The 26,879-nt window shown below is 42.4% G+C and overlaps 1 protein-coding gene across 1 annotated transcript in view; it reads left to right on the forward strand.

Annotated features, from left to right (window-relative positions):
* Positions 1 to 2,262: 2,262 nt before the first annotated feature.
* The window catches only part of CHN1 (chimerin 1), a 161,803-nt gene continuing 137,186 nt past the window's right edge, over positions 2,263 to 26,879 (forward strand). Inside the window, exons 1-2 of the mRNA XM_059704022.1 lie at positions 2,263 to 2,583; positions 2,710 to 2,906. Of these exons, the coding sequence (XP_059560005.1) occupies positions 2,888 to 2,906 (19 nt within the window). The 5' untranslated portion in view covers positions 2,263 to 2,583; positions 2,710 to 2,887. The remainder of the gene's footprint in view (positions 2,584 to 2,709; positions 2,907 to 26,879) is intronic.

The following is a 26,879-nucleotide window of genomic DNA, read 5'->3' on the forward strand; positions in this document are numbered from 1 at the left end:
TGGGGCGGGGGATGTATAGGAGTGCCAAGACTTGTGTAAGAGAGGAAGGGGAGGGGAAGAAGATCCCCACCTGAGCCTACACTAGGATTCATCTGTGTTTGACCACAACTAGGGAGTGCAAAGCTGTTCTAGTGACCAAAGCCTGGTTCCATGGGTGTGAGTCTGACTCCCTGACTCCTGCCCAAGGGACAGAGAGAAGGAATTCCCCAGGGGCTGAGCTGCAGCACCGAAACCCTGATGCTCTGGCACCTCCTTTTAAGAGCGCTTAACAAAGAGGAGAGAAAAGCAGCGGCTTCTCTCAGCCTGATTGGACACGTAGTTCTGAGTAGGGGAGCCTGTGAATAGACTCTTGGGACAAAATTCCGCTTTTCAAACTGTAAGACCCAAACATACAAACACAGCTGAAAATGAAGCACCCTCCTTGCTACTCTGCTTCTATTACTAAACAGGTTTTTCTTTTTAAATTCAAACCATGTTCCCTCTAAATGGGTGGGGAATGGTGAGTGGGGGAGGTGGTCTGAGACAACAGATGCGTTAGATTTTCCTGTTCATTTTGCCACTAACTGGTGTACACATTTGGGGAAATCTTTTGATTGCTGGGCCCTCGCTTTTCTTATCTGTAAATTAGGGTAGTTTGGCCGCTTCTTGAAAATTCCATGCTTTTATGTGAAAGGAGAAGTCTTTAGAATTTATGATTATAAAGGCAAAAACTTTTGAGATTGCAAAGGGTATGCTCAGGGCTAAACTAAGGTCCCTGGAATAGTCTATAAATCCCCCTGAAATTGGGTGAACGTTTCTTGTGAGTGTATAGATGTCCATAAGCATTTAGAACCTCAAAGGGAAATTAGGCCCTTTGACCTTCTTTGGTTGAAGAGCACCGATTGAGACGGTAAGGGGTTCTTTAGTTTCTGATTTATCTGGTTGCAGAGCAGACCGGCAGCAATCTTTACATGGTTGTAAAATCTGTCCCACAAAGCCTTCTGGAGTTTCTCATTTATCTTCATGAGCCGTGCGTTTGCCATTTTTCATGGGCAGAAAGGCTGTTCAAAATCAGGAGTCTTTTTCATTAAAGGTTTAAAATTCTGGGGATTTCAAGATTTATCTGATAGTCGTGGCTAATGGAGAGCCATTTTACTACATCGGAAAATTTCCAGCACCTAACACATCTGCCCATTCATGTTGCATTATTTTACTATTTCTTTTTTCTTGCGTTAACTGACATGAAACAAAAGGCTTGGCTCCTCCTTCTAACCCGCTTTTCTTTTTCTTCTGATGTTGGAGTCAGCTGTGAAATGATGATGAATTAACAGTGTTTCTATTTGAACCAGTTACTTATAGAATATTTTTAAAAGTTGAAAACTAGAGAGAAGAGGAAAATGACACTAGGGAATCTGAGGAACTGAAAGAGGAAAGACGCACGAAGGAAGAAATGAGGACCAAAGAGAAAATCTACATGATTAGATGCGGAAATACGATCAACTCCCTAAGCAGAGACTCAAGTACTAAAAAGGAGAATTTTTAAAACGGGGAACATACACAGCAACCAGAGAATACTGGATTTTTGAATACATTAAATGGAAAAAAAAATCATAACCGAGCTTTCCAAGAACATCTTTTGGCTGATCATCTCAGGGCCTTACATGGCTTCTCCTTGATTAAAGCAGAGACGGAGGCCAGCGGGGAACATCGCAGAAAGAAGGATGTTGCCCGTGATTCTCTGATAAATGCGAAAGCCCAGGGGAACCGTCTTTTGTGGTAACGGGGAAGCGCCAATTAGTGAGAAATGTGGACGTTTCCTGAGACTGTATCAAAGCGCTCTCAAGTAAAGGGGAGAAAACTGGGCGTAAACATTGACCTTGTCACAATTTATTTTAGGTAATCCCAGATGCGTTGTAACGGACTCCTGTTTCCTCCCGTAGGACAAGCTGATCAGACCACTCCTAGCGGCTCCTCAGCCCAAATGGAGAGGACAGCGACATTCAGCGCCCCTCGGGGCACTCCAGGCGCCCTTCCCGAGTCCCGTAGCTTCAGGTCACTCGCCCAGACTCTGCGTTAACGCCGGGGGCGCCAGGGGAGGGAGCGTCCCCAAACGACCCCGATCCCCAGATGACCCTGGCCGGGTCCGTATTCATGGAGCATCCAGTCACTCTCCCTCTTTGGATAACAGCTCAGGGTTTCTCCCCTCTGCGCCCCCTCAATCCCATTCATGAAAAAAAACCCCGGGGATATCAGCTCACACGCGCCCCGCCCCGCCCCGTCGGACTCCCGGAGGCCGCTCCCCCGGCGGCGCGGGCCGCAGCTCCCGACCCCGGGCTGGAGGGGCGCGCGCCCCCGGCCCCCGCGCGCGCCCGTTGCCATGGGAACGCACGCAGCTCCGCCGCCCGATGGGGAGGCGAGAGGGGGCGCAGCGGCCGATCCGGCGGGAGACGCTATCGCAAGATGGCGACGGCCAGGCCGCGGGATGCGGAGTGAGCGCGCCCCGCCGGGGGCTCTGCGAGGCTGCTCCTCTCCCCGCGCCGTCGCCCGCTGCGGCGCCGCCCCCCCGCCTGCCCTGCGCCGCGGCCCAGCCTCCCCGCCTGGCAGGTACCTCCCGCGCGCGCTCCGCTAGTGCACGGATGGCAGCGACAAGTGCCGGCTCGCCGAGGGCTAGCGGGTCCCCGCGGAGCCGGGTGCGCCTGACAATAACGCGTCAATAACTTTTTCTTGCAGCGGCCGCCTGCGTCCCGGCCTGCAGCCTCCCAGCGCGCCGGCGTCCGCCACGCCCCTCCGACTCCGACTGACTCCCTCCGAGGTGTGAGCGCCGCCGGCGGGTGCGGTGACCTCCGGGCGGCCTGGGGGAAGCGCGCGGACCGGCGGCGGCAGCGAGCAGTCGGCGAGCGCCTTTACAATGGCCCTGACCCTGTTCGGTGAGTGCAGCCCTGGGCCCGCGCGCCGCAGGTGGGCCGCACCCCGCAGCTCGGGGGCGGGGGCCGGGGGCGCCCGGGGCGCGGACGGCGTGCGCGGTGTGGAGCGCGGGTCGGGGCCGGGAAGTTGGGGCGCCCGGGGCGCCGGGCTCGCTCCCTCGCGCCTCTCCCATTGTTCCCTCTCCAGGCAGGGCCGATGGGCGTGTGCTCCCCTGGCCAGTTCTGGTGCGGGAGGCTCGGAGGTCCTGGGTGTTGTGTAAACGGAGGGTTCCCTAAGATGCCAACTTGGGAGCGGAGTTGGCTGGTTGTTTCCAATCTTACGTTTCTCAAGTCGACAAATAAAGATCTTGGAAAGTTTATTTATTTTGAATAAGATGTCTGTGCAGCTTAACCTCTCAGGAATTGCCAAATGCATGTGTTGATTCCTGTTGGATTTTTTTTTTTTTGGGGGGGCGATTTTTTTGGAGATGGTATATTCCGTTGAAAACTAGAGTAAGTGGTGAACTTATTCGTTAAAATTGAAAATGTTTGCTCTAACATATGACAGCAGACAGAAGAAAGTTGGTTACTGGAAGGAAGTAATCTCGGGAGAATATCGTTATTTCAGGAAAGAAATGTTATTTCTGTGATGTAATTACTGCAACACTATTGTTTCGGTGGTTAAGACTTAAAGGTGTGTTTTTTTCCTTAGAGATGACAATGGGTTGGAAAGAAGGACTGAAAAGATACATTCCTTCCTTTTACAGAAACAGCTTATGGTACATATGTACCTTATTCTCAGAAAACTCAAGACATACAGTATGTGAAAATTTGCATGTTCAAAGTATTCAGTTTTTCAAAGAAACAAAGTACAATGGCATGTAACCGATAGCTACAAGCACAGTCTTAGTAAGTTACTCACCATATCAAGTTTCCAGTTTCATTTTAGTAATGTCATTTGATCATGCATCACATACCACAAATGCCTTTTGATGTAAATACTTAAGAGTGAATTAATCTGCTGGAATCAAAGACTTTTATTTAAGCATCTTATTTTAGAAATTAAATTTAGACCCAGAAAGGTTTGATCAAGGTTATATGGCCTTTTTGTGGCAAAACGGAGCCTAGACACAATTTGCCAGTCTTCAGTCTGGGGCTGTTTACGTTGTCCACATACCCACAGGACTAGAAGTGACTTTGTGTTGGTTCTTCATAGGTGCTTTAAAAAAGTATTCTTTTTTGTCTGAAAGAAATAATACAAATCTCACTGTCTCCCAATACATTGTATCTAAGCTGCATTGCTTAGAAGCATTTACCTTAAGTAGTGACTTTTTTGTTCGAACAATGATAGAAGGCTTTACTCATAGTTATTTTCTTTTGAAGAAGTATTTATCTTACACTGTTGGTGCTAATACATAGCAGTAAATTTCTCTTTAAAACTATTTCTGACTAAATTTGTTGTCCTTCCTAAAGAGATAGTCTGCATTTTCGAGGTTTGTTTTCAAAGGTTATGTTCACAAATTAACCACTTTTAGAATACTCACATTCTTGGTGAGTAAAACAGAAATATTGAGCAGTATGTGATAAGGTTCCTAAAAGGATTCCTAAATTGTGAAATCTTTAACTCCTGAGTGGAGGTAAGGAAAGAAAGAACATGGAATTTGACCTTTAGAAGAATGTATAAGAAACCATCCCACCCTTAAAGTGAAACAAGTGTCTTTAAAAACTTAAAGTTATCTTGTGAGAAAATATAATTTAGTTTACAAAATCCAGTTTGGTTGCAATTTTTAAGAGCATTCCTCTGTTATAAAGCAAACTACTACACCTGTGTGTAGAGGCTGTTTTTCTAGTCACGATAGAGCAGCAGCTGCTCTCAAAAATGCGGTTACACTCCACTCATCAGTCATCTGAGCTGCCTGTTAAAAATGTTGATTCCTTTTCCAAGAGACCAAGAGCATCTGCCTTTCTGTGGGGAGGGGACTTTAAAGGGACTCCCCTGTGATTCTTAGGCACACTCGAGTTTGAAAACCATTGTATTAAAGTTAAATACTGGATTTCCTCAAACTTGTCCAGTTCACAATTAGCTTTTGTATATGTTAAGAGCAGTCCTCAAGAGTTAGAAGAAGTGGATTTTATTTTAGATATTACTACTATTTTTAACTAATTGGTCTCAGTCCTTCATATTTACTCTTAATAACCAATTTACAACAGAGGAGCAATGAGATAATCAAGTTCTGTGAGTGGGAGGTGAAGAGAAGGTAGGAACAAGAAACTAGACAGGTGTGCCTTCTCAATCATCAAAGGCAGACCTCAGTAGATTTCTGCCTGAGCCTCCCAACAGTAACCATTGTCAGGACCCCATGGTGTATATCCTGTGTGTGTGTGAGTTGGTTAGCCCCGTCTGCTTGGCTTGCTGTACTAAAATACCATAGACAGGGTCGGTTACACAGCAGACATTTATTTCTCATAGTTTGGGAGGCTGGGCAGTCCAGCACTAAGGTACCAGCTAATTCTCCACACTTGGTGAGGAAGAGAAAGCAAGCTCTGTGGTCTCCTTTTATAAGGGCACTAGGGGCCCAGTGCATGAATTCGTGCACCTTGAAAGGAACTGTGGGCCACGAGGTTGTGGTGGGCATAGGGCCGGGTCTTGGCCCATCCTCTGCGCCCCCGCCCGGTCCCTCCCCCTGTGGCCCCTGGTTCCCTGTCTGCTGGCAGCCCCACTCCTGCTGCCTCTGCTCCCATGTCCTGACAGCGCCAGCCCAGTTCACACCCGCTGACAGCGTGCGATTGGGGCTGGCGCTAGAGTTGGGTGCAAGCAGGGCCGGTGCCCTCAGTGGGTGCGAGAGGTGGCTTGCTGTCCCAATTGCCCTTCAGGAGCAGGGGGAGGTGGAGAAGCCCTTGGGGCCAGCATTCGCTCACACCCGCTGATGGCACCAAGTGATTGGGACTGGTGCCCGGGTCAGCAGCGGGTGCAAGCAGCGGCTGCTGGCCCCGATCTCCCCTCAGGAGCAGGGTAGTGGAGAAGCCCTGAGGGGCGATTGGGGCCAGTAGCTGCCACTCGCACCTGCTGAAGGTGCCGAGTGACTGGGGCCAGTGCTGGGTGCTGGCAGCAGGTGTGAATGCCAGGCGGGACTGTGGCGCGGGAACAAAGAATTTTCAGTAACCACCAGAGGCTCGCTTCGATGACACTGACCGGCGCCCTGCCTTGGTCTGGTGCCCTCACTCACCCGTTCCACCATCCTGCTGTGGCCAGTGCCCGCCATGTTCCGCACGCACCCCCTGGTGGTCAGCACACATCATAGCGACTGGTTGTTCAGTTGTTCTGCTGTTTGGTCTATTTGCATGTTAGGGTTTTATGTATATAAATTAATCCCATCATGAGGATCACACCCTCATGACCTCATCCAATCCTAGCTGCCTCCCAAAGGACCTCTGTCCAAATACTATGACATTGGCGGTTAGGGCCTCAACATATGAATTTGTGGGGAGGATACAATTCAATGCATAGCATCCAGCAATCGAATCTAGTGTTTTTAGCTTTGTTTTACATTGCCATCCAGGTTTTATAACTGTAAAGAGTGTTCTTTTTATAGCAAGTTAGTGAAAGTTAGCTTAATTAAAAACAAACAAAAAACTGAGAGCCTCTAAAATTACCTACTACAATTTTACATTTATATACATTTAATGTTTTTATTTTAATGTTGTAGGACCTCAGTAAAATAATTGTCAAGCTAGAAGAATGCCCTATCTCTTGTGTACACCATTAATCACCTCCTTTATGCTTAAAAGGATATTTTTAATGCAAATTTCTGCTCTATTCTGTGATAGACCAGACTCTAATCTTTCCTGATTTTACAGTCTTATCTGGGAGTTGAAAATATGCATTTTTAAAGGTTCAGGAATTTTCAAGAATTTTAATTCACTTTTCAGAACCCACCCTTCAGACGTCAGCATTGATAGTTTTGAAATCCTCATATAAAAAAATTATCTAAGTGTAGTTCATACTCTGGTCACACACCTTGCTTATTCATTCAACAAATATATATAGCGGTGTGAAAGAGACGTGGTCCCTGTCTTAGCGTTTACCTTCCAGAACTGTAGCACTTGGACCTGACTACCTAATTCTATGCAAGCTTTGTTAGAACTTCCCTTGACAGAGAAGCATATGTTCTTTTAATAACTGCTGGGTTTGAAAGAAAGTCTCAGGTAATCTAATTTAGGACTTTTTAGCAGGTGTACCTGACAGAGCATCCTGATTGGCCATCCTGTAGTCAGTGTAGCGCTTTAGTTGACAGAGTTGGGTGAAAAAGCATCCTCCAGGTCATCTCTTGGTATGAATTTCTGTCATTCATAACTAAATGGGGCTGTCGTGTACTGCCAGGACCAAATGATGAGATTGGTAACTCAGTTACAGTTCAGCTGGGCTGGCTGAACCCTCAATAACTCTCTATTCTCTGTGTGGGTGGAATTGGCTCTGGGGTTGCCCCCTCCCCCCCTTTATCTTCTCCCTCTTATTACCATATAGTTACCATTATCACTGCCATAGATCACTTCTCATTCTTGAGATTTCACTGAAATTTCTTGCCTTCTTTCCTCAGACTCTTCTGCCATGGAAACCTTGCATCATGCTACTTCATTGGGCATCTCTCAGTACCCAGACACGCTGGCCTGTGGGCATCTTTATAGAGATCCTTTAGATCCAGTGGCAATGGTGTATTCTTTGAGATGCAGTTAGGAAATTTTCTGATTGCCCATGACTGTCCTGCCGCTAAAATGTATTTTAAGAAAGACAGGTCAGCTGCACATTTTCAGTATGACTTATTTGACCCAAAGCTAATTTTATAGGAAATTCCCACTTGAGTACATCCTCTGCTGATATTTTTATTTTTCAGATGTTGCTCATCAAAGAATATGAGAGGGAGTTAACCTGAGCAGCAGGGTGGTCCAATGGTGAGAGCCCAGCTACTGCCTAATATCTTATTTGAGTACTTGTTCATATTCCTTCTTTTACTGGTGTCAAAAAACTTAATACTTCAGCTTTAAAAGTTTTCTTTTAATCTTTGGAGATTTGGGCCTACGTAAGAGAAATAAAAGAATTATAGTTGCTATAATTCTGTGTACCATCTGTGTACAAGGAATATTGGCAATGCAGTTTTTTGAGTCACATCTGTTCTTGCAAGTAACCATCCTATAGCAGCCCAGTCTTTGAAGATAGAAGATAGTGTTGTGTATAATTATAAAAAGTTGACATATTTGTTAAGAAAAGTTTCTTTTATATCAGCATTTCTCAACCTTTTTAAAAAATCACTGCCTACAAGATGCCTTTTAGAAATTTTCTCTTAGTCGTTCTCTCCATAACACTTTAATGTAACCAGAGATACACTGTATTATCTGTTTATGGACTGTATGGTATATCTGCTTTAGGCATGAAAAGTAAGTTTTTTTGACTCCCTAAAGTCAGTCTTTGCTCCCTTGAGGGCATTGTTACCACCCATTGAGAATGCATGTGAAGCTATCATAAGAGAATTAGGCAGAAAAATATTGTTTGGTCATGCTTTGTATGTCAGATAATAATAGTTCTGAAGGAATGACATTAGTATAATAAGTTATACATTTTTCATCCAATTGGTTTAACCTCAGTTACTGTCACCTTGAGAACAGCCATAACAAAGAGTTCCTGATGTGAGGCTGGGTGTGTGTAGCTTTTCTCTAAGTCCCTTTGATATGGGTAGTTGATGTTTTCTCAGTCTTACATAAAGCATCACTAACAGCACCTTTAAAAAAATTTATTATTTATTTGCAATATATAAAACTAAATGAAGTTATTGAACTTCCCTGTGCAAACGCAGCGCAAGACAAGTCCTGGAGCCTGCCCTTGCAACCAAGTTACCAGCCATACGTCATTCTTACGTAGAAAACGGTTCCCATAAATATTGATTTTTATTAATATAATTCTACTTCTCTCATAGAACAGAATAGGAAGAAACTAGGAAAACAGGATGGTGTGACCATATTTTACACTGAAAGTCATATTGAAAAAAATAATGCCTGAGAAAATAAGGTACAGATATACATTTCTAATTTGGCTCCTTATTGTCAAAACCATACAGCTTGAATACTTTGTGACTACACTAAAAACCACTACGTTGGATACTTTAAAAGGGGAAATTTTTACAGTATGTGAATTCTCAATATAAACTGTTATTAATAAAAAAAAAGTCACCAGGGTGGGGCCGATGGATTAGAAGGAAAATTTACTTCACTTTAACTGTAAGACCTAGAAAGTTCTATTTTTAAGAGTGTTTTATATCTGGGAACCTGTAGGACTTTTCATGGTTTTAGAAAGATATTTTTCTTTTATTTCCCAAGGAACAAAAAACAAAAGTGAAAATTGATAGGTTAAAAATGCCTCTACGTCTTTTGAATTGTTTCAAATTTAGAAAACTAAGCACTTCTTGGAAAGAGTTAACTCGGACAATTGGGTGATCTGTGGGAGAAGGGAAGGTGAGCCAGGCCAGGCCAGGCCTGTGGCCAGCTGCTGCATGGTGTGGCAAAGGGCCACCTCATTGTGTTCATCCAGCTGCACGGAAGGCGGCTCCTTTCCCTTTCCACGCTTTTACCTCTGGATCGGCCTGGATCGTTTTAGGTGTGAAGCAAGCAGGAGAAGGATGTGGTCTAAGAAATACATCTCTGCTCTGATGGATTTTTATGACCACAAACTTGCCATTTCAGAAATTGAGTGGGGCCTCTTCTTTAAACTGCTAATCGTTCCTGATCTTCCCATTTCTGCCATTAGCACATATCTTCAGCCCGTATAGTATGTGTGCCTATATATAGAACTTTATGGTTGTTTTTTAGCTCCTTAATGTCAGTGAAATTAGTTTGTCAGAGATGTTTTTGGGATTTGAAATGACTTGTGCTAGGTGGGACACGTGACAGGTGAGTGGTGTAAATGTCCGTTTGAGGGATATATAAACGTCTAATAGCCGAACTATTTTCCCTGCAGGCCTTCCCTGGTGAATGAATTGTACAGTGTTATATTAACATTAAAGCACTAGAGGCCCGGTGCACAAAAATTTGTGCACTCGGGGGGGGGGGGTCCCTCAGCCTGGCCTGTGCCCTCTCGCAGTCTGGGACCCCTCGGGAGATAACGACCTGCTGGCTTAGGCCTGCTCCAGGGTGGCAGAGGGCAGGCCCAATCCCTAGGTGCAGCCCCTGGTCGGGCTCAGAGCAGGGCTGATTGGGGAGTTGGGGCGCCGCCCCCTGTCACACTCAAGGCAGGGTCGATGGGGAGGTTGTGGAGCAACCCCCTGTCACACACAGAGCAGGGCCCATCAGGGGGGTTGGGGCTCTGTACCCTGTCACGCACAGAGCAGGGCCCATCAGGGGGTTGGGGTGCTGCCCTCTATCACCCACAGAGCAGGGCGGATCAGGGGGTTGGGGCGCCGCCACTCTCACACTCAGGGCAGGGCTGATGGGGAGGTTATGGCTCTACCCCGTCACACACAGAGCAGGGCCCGTGGGGGGTGGGGGGAGCTCCCCCCTATCAGGCACAGAGCAGGGTGGATAGGGAGGTTGTGGCCCCGCCCCCTGTCACACACAGAGCCGCAGGGCGATCAGGGGGTTTGGGTACTGCCCCCTATCATGCTGATCCCGGTGCCGGGAGGCCTCTGGGCTCCGCTGATCCCGGTGCCGGGAGGCATATTACCCTTTTACTATATAGGGTAGAGGCCTGGTGCATGGGTGGGGCCGGCTGGTTTGCCCTGAAGGGTGTTCTGGATCAGGGTGGGGGTCCCCACTGGGGTGCCTGGCCAGTCTGGGTGAGGGGCTGAGGGCTGTTTTCAGGCTGGGGGTGACTGAACTCCCAAACGCTCCTTTTTTCCTTTTTTTTTTTTTTTTTTTTTTTTTTTTAATTCTGGGCCAGCTTTAGCTTGAGGCTTGGCTCCAGCTCTTAGGCCTCCGGCTGAAAGTAGGTTTCTGGCCTTTGCTTACAATGTTGCAAATCTGCTGGCTGAAGTTGGGCGTACAGAGTTTCTTAAACTGCCAGCTCAGAGGCCTGCAGCTGCAGGCGGGGAACGTTGGTTTCCTCCGTCACTGAGGCAACCAAGCCTCATGTTAGTTTCAAGCTGCCTGGCTGCCGGCCGCCATCTTGGCTGACAGTTAATTTGCATATCTCGCTGATTAGCCAATGAAAAGGGTATCGGTCGTACGCCAATTACCATGTTTCTCTTTTATTAGATAGGATGGTCTTCAGCATGTTACCTATGAGGAATAACATGCTAAATATATGTACTTTCATAGAGTATGAAAGAATGCTTTTAATTTATGAACTGAAGATCTTATACTACCAAGGCAGGGCATGCATTTTGACTGAGAGAGATACACTGTAAAATAAAAGAAAGTGGCAAAAGTATTTATTTAGAGGTTGGGGTATTACTAAGAGGGACCATAGTGGGTATAAAAGGACAGTATATAAGCGCAGAACAGTATAAAAACATGGCACACTTGGGATTGGGGGAAGGAGTAGATGAATCAGAGAGTGAGAGAAGGAAGTAAAAACAAGATGTGTACACTATTGCATAATTTTTCTGAAGAGTATCTCTGAGGCTTGGTATGTGTTTTTCTACTTTGTGATTTGTTTACTCTTCTGTTCAATGAATTTTGGGTGTCTAATATGTGCTGGGGATCTATTAGTTCCTGTTGTCAAGGAATTTATGTTTACAGTAGAGGGAGACAGACAACTAAAAAATATATAGAGCTATGAAGAAAAATAAAGCAGGGTGAAGGGGAAGGGACCAGTTCTGTGGCAGAGTATTCAGTGATGACCTCACCGCTAGGGTGAATTTAGAGGAGAAACTTGAAGTTGGGGAATGTGCTGGGCAGTTTTGAAAACTAGAAAGAAGGGCAACATGGCTGGAGGGGAGTAAGCCAGGGAAAGTGGTAGGAGATGAGGACAGAGCGCGACCTGGGGGACGGAGGAATATTGGGGTCACAGATGATATACCCAGGGTCAGGACTTCAGCTGAGTCCTTACCTCCGACTGAGTGAGATGGAAAGCTGGTGGAGGATATTCCATAGCATGTGGGATTAACCCCTTCTCTGCCAGGAGCCGCCTGTATGTTCTAGTCGTGTTTTCCTCGTGTGTAAACAGAGGCTATTATCTTCTCCCGTTCACACACAGATAAATGAGGTCATGTATATAAGGTCCTAAGGCAGTGGTTGAAGATACATAGTAGCTAATATTGTCACTAATTGTTATTATAAATATTAACAACGATCCAAGATACCAGCAGAGTTTCTCCATTTCTTTCTTACACAAGTCCATGGGCTCACTTGAAAAAGTAGTCTGCACTGTTTCTCTTTATGTGTGTGGCTAAATACTCACCAGGTGCCATTGTAGGCTTGCCTGAGAATGCTCTGGTGGAGACATAGTTCGGGGATCTACAGTGGAGACCAGATTCACTTATGCTAGTGCTGGACACGCGATACTTTCTGTTACACCCTGGAAATGTGAAAAATACCCTGGCTAACAGGCAATGTTACTTTCCCTTTGGGAGGTAATCCAGAATATAATCAGATGTAGCCCCTGCCCTCGTAGCACTTGCATATCAAGAACTGTGTGCTCAATGCCTGGCACACAGAGGGTGCTCAATCCAAAATTATGGAGTGAATGAATGAATGAAAGAACGAATTAGTGAACCTTCAACAGTGGACTATCACTCTATTTACTTAGCCTGTGAATGACCTTGACTCAATTTAAACTTTTGTTTTCATTTATTTTTTCCCCTCCTTTATTATTTTGGTTTATTCTTGTTTATTACGTTAGAGTCCATAACTGGAAACTTAAACCTGCCTCTTAGAAATTGTTTAGTCTAACAGTTCACTTCCCTACTTAAAATCCTCCAGTGAATCCCTATCACCATGAAGTCCAGGTTCCTTAGTTTGCAGATAAGGCTGTCAAGTTAGGACCCCTGCTTACCCGACTGGCCTCATCTCTTACTCTGTCCTCCTCAGAGGCTATGCTTCAGCCACACTGAACCGCCTGTAGGGTCCAGAAGGGACTGCACTCAGTGTGCCTTTGGCACCGTCATTTCCCAAGCCCTCTTTGCCCTCTCTCACGTCTTGGCAACCCTCAGCTCGAGCAGTCATCTCTTCTAAGGAGTCTTTGTGAGTTAGTTCTACCCTTTCTGCACCTGTGGCTCCCTGTACACATTTCCGCCCTGCTACTTGTCATGTGGTGATTTAACTATTAGTTTATATTCCCCTGTCTTCCCATTTGGTGGTTTCCTAATGGGAAAGCTATGGATGTCTTCTTTGTCTATTTAACAACTGCCAGTGTCTGATGCATACCAGCTCCTCAGTAAACATTTGAATGAAGGTTTGATATTGCAGTAGTCTACTATATTTCTTAAATTTGGGGGTTAATTTTAAGGCCCAAATCCATATGATACACTCCTTTGATTTTTCATTATTTTTTGTTCATTTGTTCATCTTTTTAAAAAAAAATTTAGTAAATGTGCCGTTATAGCATCCCTTGCTTCCATACTCTCACATGGAGTCCCCAACTGGATGCTTACAAAGGCTTGAATACGTTGGAAATCGTTCTGGGAGCGGATTCTTTGAGGTTTAACTGTAGGATTACTAACCACCAGCAGATGTTTCTAAATTATTTGGCATAATTAGATAACAAATTCCACTTCATTAAACTGTTGTTCCTTTTCGTTTCAGCGGTACAAAGGAATCGCACATAAATTAGTTTGGTCTATTCACGCTTTACCCTCACAGTAGGGAACATAATCAAATTGAATGGGAATTCAATATGAAAATGGCCAACTTAACCTCTTAGAGGTTTGAAAATAAAAACAATACAATCTTTCTCTCATAATAACAAATTTGTGTGATACATCAACATTCCTGTTAGTTTTTTATGTTTATTAAGAGAGCAGATATAAATAACAGTTTAATCATTCATATTTTTAAATGGATAAAGGGAAATTTTTATCTGTTGCTAATTAATACCTCTCATTGTTCAAGAACGAATTTGAGGTCGTTTTCAAAAAGGTATAATTCACAAGGATTAAAGCAATAAGCATGGGGATTCGTTTTTCTCTGTCTCGTACCATTAGTTTCACCCTCTCCTTTGGGTCATTGCCCTTCGGTTATCGTCATGCTTTCCTATTCTGAGTAAGAAAGCCTCTCCTCAACGTTGGCACCCTCTCAGCACCATCATGAGCTCTTGGTGGCCCTCCTCTTACCAGAGGTTTATTGAGTGAGCTGCCCACCTCCTCTTCCTGCGTGCCTGCTCTTTAACCCTGGTCTACCTACACCTTCTCGTCCAGCCACTGTGCTTTATCATGCTTATTTATGAGGAATTTGGGACTGTCATTCAGCTCACGGGGAAAGAAAGGTAGGCAACTATGAAAGAAAAGAAGTGTTTTTGACACTTGTTAAAACCACAAGGAAGACTTCATTCAAGACTATTGCAAATGTCAGTGCTTTTTCAAGAATTGACCTCCCTTTCTCACTGAGGAATACTAGTATATGGGCTTTCAACAGTGAGCCCATGTGGATGGTTCCCAAGGCTCCATCTTCGGCCTCGCCCTTCCACACCCTCCAAATCTCCACCAGGATTTCCTGCAGACACTTGGAACTCCATGTGTTCCCCGTCCTTAGCTTGTGTTTTACCACCCTCCCTTCCTTTGCCTCCAATATCCAATCTGCGGCTAAGTAACTTGCAGCTTGGTCTTTGCAATAGCTTCCATGTCTTTCTTTATATTTCCGACTCTTGTTCTACCCGTACTTTCAGTACTGCAATTGATAACACCTGCCCTAACTGCCCCCCCCCCTTACCCCCTGCCCTGCCCCTGCCACCCATCCAAAAGGAATCTTCTGAATTCTCTATCATTTTATCTGCAAATCTCCTGTGACATCTGTCGGTATGTTCCTTTCACAGTAGTTATGTATCTTTATCATGTTTTTCTAGGCTGATGGTTTCTGTGAGGTAAGATTCATACGTTCTCATTTCTGTGTGCCTTACTGTTCTTGGTGCAGTGCTTCACATGTAGTAGGTACTCAAAAATATTTAAGTGAATAAAATAGTTCTCAAACAATAGTATTTCTGCAGTGTAACAGTTCCAAAGGCAGAAATAGAAAGCATTCTTTAATTTTTCTACAACTTTGTAATACTTTAACCAAGATAATAGTAGTCAACATATCTCAAATTTCCCATATATTGTTTTTATTGCCTAATAATACTATTTTCATTCTTTAAAGGAGGAGATACATATAGTCCTAAAATATCATTTACTTTGGGATTGATCATTTTTGTCAGCTTGACTTTTTTCAAAATTTCCTGCTGAAATTCTGATTGGATTTTACTGCTTTATAGTATGTAAAAGCCTTTTTGTCCTTTTTTCAACTTTCAAAGGCAAGGGGAAGGGACACTAAACAACATCTGCAAGCACAGGGTTTGTTAATCCAGGTTGATTGGCTGGTCCCTTTGCCAGGTGTCCAGTATTCACCTGGAAACAAACTTCTTGTGAGACCGAGCTAAAGATAAGGAAAATACGGGTATGTCCTTTATTGTCTGTACTCTGTTCTTTTAGACTTTTTCAGGCCATTAGCAGGGAGGTGATGAAGGGAAGTCCTTCCTTGTTCAAGCTCACTTTCAGGCCTGGATGGCCTAGGCAAGTTCATAGGACATTTGCATATTACTCCTCAGTTTAAAAACTGTCTTAGTAAGTGTTTTTAAAGTTGCAGAATAGAAGTCACTAAGCAGGGGACCAAAGAGCTCATGCCAAAGATTGTTTTCCAGAATGTGCTGAAACTCCAAAAGAAAGATGAAGTCACTGGCTTATAGGACATTTCATGTGTTGCTAATAATACTTCATTTCACTGAGGGAAAAAAAAGTATGAAACTGACTTCGCAACTCCTATAAGTTGTTTTTGGTGATACTACTTATTTAAGTATTTGGATAGCTTCCTATATAATAAAGAGCTAATATCCAAATGGTCGTCACGCCCTCATGCTGTCACACCGTAATGGCTTAGACCAGGGGTGGGCAAACTTTTTGACTTGAGGGCCACAATGGGTTCTTAAACTGGATCAGAGGGCCGGAACAAAAGCATGGATGGAGTGTTTGTGTGAACTAATATAAATTCAAAGTAAACATCATTACATAAAAGGGTACGGTCTTTTTTTTTTTTTTTTTTTTTTAGTTTTATTCATTTCAAACGTGCCGGATCCGGCCCGCGGGCTGTAGTTTGCCCACGGCTGGCTTAGACACTCAACACTGGGGAGAGAGGAATGGGGACCAGCCAGGCTGTGGCCCGGGAGAGGGACAAGCCGCCTGCCCCATGGTCCCAGGCGCATGTGGCTGCGGCCCGGGGTGAAGCTGCCTGCCCACGGTCCCCTGCGACTGTGGCCAGCCTGGGTGGAGCCGGCCCGGGTCCCAGATTCCTGTGACCGGCCAGAGGAGGGGATCCTGGGGTCTCAGGTGCAGGGCGAGGCAGAGGCGGTTAGGGGCGATCAGGCCAGCAGGTGAGCAGTCAGGGGTAATCAGGCAGGCAGGCGAGAGGTTAGGAGCCAATGGTTCCCGGATTGCGAAAGGCAGTCAGACATCCCCCGAGGGGTCCCGGATTGGACAGGGTGCAGGCCAGGCTGAAGGACGCCCCCTCCCATGCACAAATTTCATGCACCAGGCCTCTTGTTTGTTAATATTCTCAGGTTTGGCCCTAGCCAGTTTGCCTGCGGACCAAAAGGTCCTGGGTTCAATCTGGTTAGGGGCATGTACCTTGGTTGCAGGCTCCCACTCAGGCCCGAAGCCTGGTCAGGGCTTGTGCAAGAGGCAACCAATTGATGTATTTCTCTTACATCGATGTTTCTTTCTGTCTTTTCCTCTCTCTTGCACTCTCCTTAAAAGTCAATGGAAAATATATCCTCGGGTGAGGATTAAAAAAAAATATTCTCAGCCCTAGCTGGTTTGGCTCGGGTGGATAGAGCGTCAGCCTGCGGACTGAACGGTCCCGGGTTCAATTCTGGTCAAGGGCACATACCCAGGTTTCGGGCTCGATCCCCAGTGCGGGGGCGTGCAGGAGGCAGCCAATCAGTGATTCTCTCTCATCATTGATGTTTCTATCTCTCTCTCCCTCTTCCTTCCTCTCTGAAATCAATAAAAATATATTTAAAAAATATTCTCAGGTCTGGATGTTATCTTATTATATCTGTGTGAAAAATATGTAGTTACAGTTGAGGGCCATAAAAACACAAAGCACAACTCATTTTTTTTCCTCCATCATTATGTTTAAAAGTTAACTAGAGACTCCAGGTTATATTCCTTGAATGTGAAATGATTCTCAACTTGTCAGTTCACTCTTAGTTGAAGTTAAAAGGGTATTATTTCAAAAGTAGAAGAAAAAGGAACACGATGTATTAATAATACGGTACTAAAAAGGAAGGAGGAAACAAATGTGGCTATACGCTGAGGACACTTAGGATACTTAGAAGCCTGTCATCCTGAATTTTCCAGACAGATGGCTCTGTAGTTCTCTGGAGAGACATAAGCCTCTTTACAGCACCTTCTCCCTCATCTGCTGTTCTTAGGCCTCTCCAGACAGAGGAGCCCTTGCTCTCTCTCTTTTGTCTCTCTCTCTCTCTCTCTCTCTCTCTCTCTCACACACACACACACACACACACACACACACCAACTTTAGGAAGGCTGGGAGGAAAGGAGCAGTGATTGCACTCACAGGTCTCCGGACTTGTTCCTTTCGGGTGACAGCTCATTCAGCTCAAGCTAATCAAAACTTTTCTCTTTTCATCATATTTTTCAACTATAATAATTGGCCTTAGGGAAAATAGAAGCATTTGAAAATTTAAAAAGGATTTTTTTGGAGAGCATTTTAATTTAATGAAAACTTGATAAAAGTCTTAACAGAAAAGTCCAACATTTTCAGGTCTTATAATAAGCTATTTTCCATTACCAGGGGAAGAAGGAAAATTAATGTATGTTAAGTGTATCAATATTAGATGATTTGCAAAAAAAAAAAAAAATCTGTCCCAAGGTGACATCCATAGATAAGCTGGTTGTAGACAGGTTCTGATTGGACAGAGCAGGCATAAAATGTTTTAAGTTAATCTAAAAATTTAGATGATTTGCAAAAACAAAAATCTGTCCCAAGGTAGGTTTTTTTTTCATTTAAAATAAATATGCAGTTCTAGTATGTTGCTTACATATATATTTTAGCTGCATAACTAGAAGGCAGGGTACAATTTTAAAAATTTAAACAGAAGGTTTATGGAAATACAATTAAAATGCATTTAACTAATAATCCCTAGATTTAGAGACCAAGAATTTATAATAGGTAAATTTTTTAAAATATATTTTATTGATTCTTTACAGAGAGGAAGGGAGAGGGGTAGAGAGTTAGAAACATCGATGAGAGAGGAACATCGATCAGCTGCCTCCTGCACACTCCCCACTGGGTATGTGCCCGCAACCAAGGTACATGCCCTTGACCGGAATCGAACCTGGGACCCCTGAGTCTGCAGGCCGACGCTCCATCCACTGAGCCACACTGGTTAGGGCAATATAATAGGTAAATTTTAGCTAATTTTTTTATTGAGAAAAATGCAGCAGCTTTAAATAATAATAAATATCATTAAGAAGCACTTTTTCAAACTTATGATTTTAAAGCCAGACTTAGAATTGGTAATATAAACTGAAATGAAATCTGCCATTTTAAACTCTCAAGTTCTGTTTTTCAAATCTATTTTTAAAAATTACATCTGTCTGCCCTGGCCGGTTTGGCTCAGTGTATAGAGCGTCGGTCTGTAGACTCAAGGGTCCCGTATTCAGTTCTGGTCAAGGACACATGCCCTGATTGTGGCTCCATTCCCAGTAGGGTGTGTGTGTGTGTGTGTGTGTGGGAGGGGGGGCAGCCAATCAATGATTCCCTCTCATCATTGATGTTTCTATCTCTCTCTTCCTCCCTCTTCCTCTCTAAAATAAATTTTTTTTAAATTACATCTATCTAAAACTTTTTCCTAATTATAAAAATACATTGTTAATGCCGAAAACTTGGATGAACTGGTACATTTAACACTGTATTTATTATTACTTCATATAGTCTTTTTTAAAGAACTCAAATCAAAGATGAAGTTTAATAGGCTTCACATTTTATTTTCTAGTACCTTATTATAAAAAGATTCCTTCAGAAAGCTGCTATAGAAAAATTGTCGTATTGTTACCAGGTAACTAAATGCAAGATGGTAGTTATGTTGTAAATAATCACTTTTAAAACTCTAATAATAAAAAGAAATCATTAGTAACACTAGCAAAATTATTAAAATAGATGTGGGAGATTATAGAAATTTAAAATGCCATCAGATCTTAACCAACTTATACTTGGCCACAGTAATGTTCTCCCTCATCTCCCCCCAATTATTTAGTCTTTATTCCCTCCCATAAAGTGAATGTCAAACCATATCTTCCTTGTTCTTTCAATTTGTGGTAGGCTTGGGTTTTCCCTTACAAAGCAGAAAGTTTTCTCAAAGTTCTGTATCTCAGAACATAGATTTTAAAAGATGAATATTCTGTAAACTTCAGTAGGCGTTGCTGCGTCATCAGCCAGTAGCAGAATTGGGACTAAGAACCCATAGGTAGAGGATTGGGGAAGTATCCTCAAGCAGTTAGCATTGCTCCCTGACATTGGAAGATGTGAGCTTGGTTGCTGTTATGAACGCGCGCCCCCCCTCCCCCCCCCAAAAAAAAGTTCTAGGAGAAATAACCCTGAAGAAAAAATCAGGGAAGTTAGAAAGAAAAAAATATAAACCAAAGGCCGAAACTTGGATGCCTACAATGAGCAGATAAGTAACACAGACAATAGGGAATGTTGAGGAATTTCCTAATTTTAAATGTTGGTAATTATTTGGGGCCTTAAAAAGCACCCTGTGGGCCAAAGAAAACACATCTTTTGGCTGGCAGGCGAGGCAACTCCAGGCTACTATGTACATTTAGAGTATTAATATTCTTCAGTATTATAAGAAAAATAAAATAATGCTATTTCTGAATAGGTTTTTCATATTTATATGCTATGCACCTTAGCCCCTAACTCAAAACTTTTTCTTATAAGAGGTGCACACACAGACACACACACACACAGACACACACATCTGTGGATGTATGTACTTACTAGTTCCACTGAATTTTAGAGTTCTTGATGAATTTTTTTTAGTTTTTATAAACAAGAAAAGGCCTCTATTTTACAAGGCAATATTCTATGACTGCTACTCTACAAAGGTAGGAGAATTATTCTAACTTCTTCTCCACTGAGTAGATGCTTTTTAAACTCCTTTGGTGTATATCTCTCCAGCTTAGCTCCTGAGGATGTCATAAAGATCAAATGTAGTGGTTTGGCTGTAAATGTTTCCAGTGCTTTAGGAGAAGGATCGTACGTACCTCACATCCACAACTGCACTTCATTACATCTATTGGTGTTTGGCCCCTGGAAAACTAACCTTTGGTGAACACTTTGATTTAAATTAAAGTAACATTTTGAATATTGAGACTATCATATTGAGTATTTATAATGGCTTAGCTCTGGAACTTCACTGAGCAGAGTGAAAACATTTCCTAGGGAATCCACAAGATGGCACTTCTAACCTGTTTCCTCTTCTTCCCTTAGCTTAAGAAAATGTGGTAATTTGAGAAGAAACATTTAAATATTTATGTATCTTAAATAATATTAAAGTTTACATTTCCAGAAAGCTTGACTCCTTAAAATTGATGAGGTTCTGTTTAACATTTTGAACAGTGTTCATTTTTAGTATAGGAGCTAAGAGTCTTTATTGAACATTTTAAGGTTATTTTGAAAGAACAGGAATTTAATACTAAGGACTGCCTGCATTCATTCCATTTGCCTTCAAACACTTACTTTAAAAGAATATATATGATTTATGAACATGTGGTCTATATGCATAATTTCAGTACATCTTAAAATGTTGACATTTATAAGGTCCCAGTGATTAGTAATTATTCTAAAATAATTGTTATGTTTTTTATTTAAAAACATAATCTTTAATTATGAATGTGATTTAATAAGTGGAACAGTAATGAAGGGCAACTGGAACTTACCTAGTCATAACACAGAATGCATTAGGCTTCCTTTTTACCCCTGGCTATTTAGTGTTCAATTAATACTGTTTTACATGTGTACTCTGTACCTTAGCACTGTTGTTTGTGAAGGGAATTATATGGAAAGTATGTTGAGATTGGTAAGGGAAGTTTTATATTTGTTTATGGTTTTGTGAAATCCTCATAATTTCAGTGAAAAGAGCTATATTCATAAAAGACTGAAACAAAAAATATATCCAGTAAAATTTAGAGCAAATTAGGTTGAGGTCTATAGCATTCTGTAGGTCAGATTTTTCTCAGCCTCATGATAAAGGTGGTCAAGCAATAGAATCAAAGACATATAATTGAATAAAAAGAGTAAAAGAAACCTTCTCTTGAAAAGTAAGTCAGACTTGAAATTTCTAAATTGAAGCTTATAACCCAACATTTTAGATGGATGTGAAAGCAGTCATTTTTTCCACCATTCTTTATGAAGGGTTGTGAATAAAAAATCTATTATATATGAAGACAGAATCACCAAAGGTGTCTTTTATAGTATGGACTGGCTGCTGAGTTTGAATAATACGTGTGTCCTATGGGAAGGTTGCACATTGAAACGATCCCCTTGTTAGCTTGCCCTTCCCGACATCCAGGGTTTAGTGTTTGGTTTCAGGTTGCCATAATGTTCATCATACCATTTTGCACAGGATCTCCTTTAAAAAGGCTTATAAAACAATCTCTTTAAAGCTCGATAATTTTCATTAAATTTATGTAAACATTGAATGTAAGCTAAATTAGTTTCTGAGCTAAGACCTTTCTGGAGAAACATCCGCCAGAGAAATGTAACATGGCAGCAGATGGGGATGTACACTGGCATCTTTGCTCCGAGATCTTAGGATTTTATTTTTAAAGGACTTTGATTGTTTTTCCATTGGTAAATGAAAAGTATGGTTTCAAGTGGGCCAATTTTCAGGTCCCTCCTCCCCCCGGGAATTAAATTCTGAAAATGAAGTGTTCTTTGTAGGTCTCTTCCTTCACATCTTTAGAAAATGTAGGCATGTATGTCAAGGAAAGAATTTGTCTTTTCAATTGGTTGACTGACTGAATGCATGAGTTCTAAAGCTTGATACATTTTACTCATTTCTTCTTCTATCTCTAATTGTGGCATGTTAAATTTGTGTGTGTGTGGGGGGGTCCTCCCTGAGATTTCTTGGCCCATAACAAGCACTATTTGAGACAGTCATTGCGCCCTCCTTACGCCTGATCAGTAGAACTACTGACATTATACTAAGAACAGTGGAACTGTAAGGAGCCATATTTATTTATTCCCCAAGGGATTTTCTTTTCCTTTTAAATTGTAACACACAGAAAAGAAAAAAAAAAAACACACACCACGATGCATAGCCTATTTGAGTAAAATGCACAAGTAAGTAAATAAGTAAAATACAGAAGTCATTAGCTTAATGAATTATTACAAAATGAACACGCCTTTGTGTGTCGCTACTAGTCAGACCAAGAAATAGAACATTGCTAGTATCCTAGATAGCCTTCTTTGGAACCCCTTCTAATCTCTTATGCTTTTCTGTCTCCCCGAAGTTTATCACTATCCTGACTTCTCACTCGATAGCTTAATTTTTCCTGTGTTTTTTAAAAGCCCCCCCCCCCCTTTAGTAGTGGTGATGAAATGCTTTTTTACCGTAGAGCAAGCATGTCAAACTCAAAGGCTAACACGAGCCAAATAAATGAGGCATGCGGCCCACTGGACGCGAGCTTGACATGCTTGCTCTAGTTGCATCCAGTTCTATTAAGTCATATCACTTTACCTTTATTTTTGAGCATTTCTTTGTTGCTGGGAAAACATTTGAGACTAGCATATTTGCATTAGTCAAAAGTATACCAGTTATTTAAGTTTATGAGAAAACGGAATTTGGCCTAATTATCAAATTGTAAAAATTTGAACTGTAAATTTGAACTGTAAAAATTCATTTATTTTTATTATGAGAATATAAGAATTTAAAAAACCTTACTACAAATAACTAATTCTCTCGTATAGACTGATAAAGTTACATGGAAATCACTGTCATTTCTCTGTGCTTGATGTTGGTTTGAATCAGATAAACCTTTTTAATTTTCTAATGAATGACCTTTTGTTTTCCAATCTGTGGTTTTCAGCATCCTTGAGGGCATTCTAACAATGTTAGTACAGTAAAGCATGCAGCTAGTATTTTCAACAGAATGCTTGTTCACAGCTGCATGACATAAATCACTCAGTGGCTTTTGAATAACAAATAATGTTCTTATTAGAAAGCAGCATCAAGTTCGGAGTTAAACAAAACCAGACTCCCTAGTATTTAAAAACAAACATTATCTACCTTTTCATTTTGGTGAGCTTATTGGATGACACCATTTCATGTGTTAAGTATGTTGGGCATTGGCACAACTTTCTGAGTCCTGAAGTAGAATTGGGGGGAAAATAAGTGATATCTACTAAATAAGGACATTTTAGACAATTCTGTAAAGTTTTTTACCTATGGTCAACTGAGGTCCAAAATTTTTAAATGGAAAATTTCAGAAATACGTAATTCCTAAGTTTCAAATTGTGCATTGGTCTGAGTGGCGCGAGGAAATCTCTTGTTGTCTCACTCCCTCCCACCTGGGACATGGATCCTGTCTTTGTCCAGAATATCCACACTGTATACTCTCCCCACCCCCCATTAGTCACTTAGTAGCTAAGTTATCAGATCAATGTGTTCAAGTAACCCTTATTTTACTTTTATTACAGTATATTGTTGTAATTATTCTATTTTATAATTAATTGTTGTTAGTCTCTTACTGTACCTAATTTATACATTAAACTTCATCATAAGTATGTATATTTAGGAAAAATCACAGTGTATGTTTGGGCTTGATACTACCCCCAGTTTCAGGCATTCACTGGGGGTCTTGAAATGTATCCCCCATGGATAAAGGGGAGCTACTGTACCTTGAGAAACTTCTAAGGATACTGTTTACATGATAGTCCTCACTTCCCATTAGAGCTCGTAGGAATTTATTGAGTTTTAGCTGAGTTTGTATAAGAGTTCTCTTGTACTGCTGTAAATTTTACATTTCTTCATAAAGCTTTAACCAATAACTTTTTGCAATGGGCCCCTTGATTTTTTCTTAATATGGTTTTATTGATTTCAGAGAGAAAAAGGGAGAAGGAGAGAAAGAGATAGAAAAATCAATGATGAGAGAGAATCATTGATTGGCTGCCTCCTGCATACCTAAACTGGGGATCGAGCCCACAACCTGGGCATGTGCCTTGACTGGGAATTGAATCTGTGACCTCCTGGTTCTTGGGTCAGTGCTCAACCACTGAGCCACACCGGCCAGGCGCCCATGCTTGATTTTATATATTATGTATATATAGGGAATTGTCATACACACGCACACACCTGTTGCCATATATAATTGTCATGTGCATGGGTACTGAAATCATAACAGATTAAGGTTGACTGGAATCAAATTGCACAACATGGGCTCCACATCAAATAACACTTTTTTTTAAAAAAAATATTTTTTATTGATTTCAGAAAGAAAGGGAGAGGGAGAGCAAGATAGAAACATCAATGATGAGAGGGCATCATTGATCAGCTGCCTCCTACACGTCCCACACTGGGGATCAAGCCCACAACCCAGGCATGTGCCCTGACTGGGAATTGAACTGTGACCTCCTAGTTCAGTGATGGCGAACCCATGACACGCGTGTCAGAGGTGACACGCGAACTCATTTTTTTGGTTAATTTTTCTTTGTTAAATGGCATTTAAATATATAAAATAACTATCAAAAATATAAATCTTTGTTTTACTATGGTTGCAAATATCAAAAAATTTCTATATGTGACACGGCACCAGAGTTAAGTTAGGGTTTTTCAAAATGCTGACACGCCGAGCTCAAAAGGTTCGCCATCACTGTCCTAGTTCATAGGTCAACACTCAACCACTGAGCCATACCAGCCAGGCCAAATGACACTTTTTATCACACTATTTGCTATTCATGCAATAGAAAATGCTCAGTAGCCCTGGCCAGTTTCCTCAGTAGTTAGAGCGTGGCCCTGCCCACCAAGGGCCTGGGTTTGTGTCCTACCTCGGTTGCAGTTTCCCCAGCCCCAGTAGAGGCATGTGCGGGAGGCAACCAATCAATGCGTCTCTCTCATCTGGATGTTTATCTTTCTCTCTCCCCCTCCTCCTTCCCTTCCACTCTCTTTAGGAATCATTGGAAAAAATATCCTGGGATGAGGATTAAAAATAAATAAAAGAAAATGCTCAGTAGCTTAGGAAATGCTCATTGCAGATTGACAAAAAGGAATGTTATTGTGTAATGGCTTAGACCAGGGGTGGGCAACCTCTGGCATGTAACTTTTGCTGGCACACGAAACCCTCTCTTAGAACCTTCCATTTACAATTTTTTTCTTAATATTGACTTTTTTATTTTCCAGATAAATTCAGTGTAGGTGCATCTTAGATAAATAATTTTACATAACAAGTTATCTTAAAGACCATAGACATGGATTGACGAGAGAGGGGAAGAGCAATTTCTATGCCTCTGCCTTAACTCTCCCTGCCTTCCTAGAGCCGACCAGTGTTTTGGTTTCATCCACATATGCTTGTGAATCTTTGTTCTCAGTGATGAATTTTGTTAAGTCTCATAATAGGAGTAGCCTGATGGATGAAAGTAGTAGCTCGTGCATATCTCTGAAAGTCACGAAATATAAATCTGATGTAAAGTCTCTGTCATCAGTGATGCAGCAGCAAAAGTCCCCCTGATAATATCAAACGGAGTCATAAAGTTTTCTGTCAGACTATCAGTGTACATGTATACATTAAAAAATAAATGTATTTTTCTGCCGGGGTCCAACCCCAGCTGGTCCAGGGGTCCCCAAAGGTGTGGACGGAGTCGGCGAAGAAGGAATGACACGGAGACAGCGTTCAGTTGATCAGCAGCCTAGCCAGGATCTCCAGCCAAGTTCTGGTCTTGATCTCCAGAGAGGATCTGCTTCGGATCTCCAGCGAGGTTCTGTAGCCATGTTCCCTCGCTAGGTTCTCCAGCCAGGTTCTGTCCAGGCTCTCCAGTCAGGTTCAGTGTCCAGGTTCCAGTCAGGTTCTCCTGCCAATCTCTGTAGTCAGGTTCAGTTCAGGATCCCTTGCCATGTTCTCCCGCTAGGCTCTGAGGCCAGTCCCTCTCCAGGATCCTCCGGCATGCTCTCTCCAGCAAAGTTCTTCTGTCTCTAGGCTCCGTGTAGGTTCTGTCTTCTTGATTCTGTTCTAAGTTCTGAGTGTTTCTGTCTTGTTACAACTGTATTTATACCAGTTGATTCAATCCTATCAATCTCTATTACAAAGGTTAGGGCGTTTCTTATCTCCATTCCAGGGAGTAAAGATTATGCAGCTTAAGCATGATTGTTTGTAGTTAAAGTGATTAATTACCCGCCTGGCACTTAGTTGAGGGGTTTTATTCCCTCCCTAACTTCAGGGGAAAATCCCTACCTGGGGAAACAACCTTTCTCAGAGACCTTGGTTAAGACACATAGTGCCAAGAAGGTGAGCAAACATTTTAAGAACAGTATGCCATATATGCCAGGTCCCTTGAAACAGCAAGCATGGACCGGCTCCCGGCATTTTTCATCATCATATACTGTGTTTTTGTCGCTCGAATGAATTTTATTATTTCTTCAAGGTTCTTCACATATGTACACCTTAAGAGATATCAAGTAGGCGTAACATGTTCTCAAAAAATTAGGCTTGGCACGCAGAAGCATTTTGAGTCAGAGATTTTGCTGGTTTTGGCACGCACTCACAAAAAGGCTGCCCACCCCCTGGCTTAGGCTATGGCATCTTACTT

The sequence above is a fragment of the Myotis daubentonii genome, chromosome 7 (genome assembly GCF_963259705.1).
Source record: "Myotis daubentonii chromosome 7, mMyoDau2.1, whole genome shotgun sequence".
Taxonomy (NCBI): Eukaryota; Metazoa; Chordata; class Mammalia; order Chiroptera; family Vespertilionidae; genus Myotis; species Myotis daubentonii.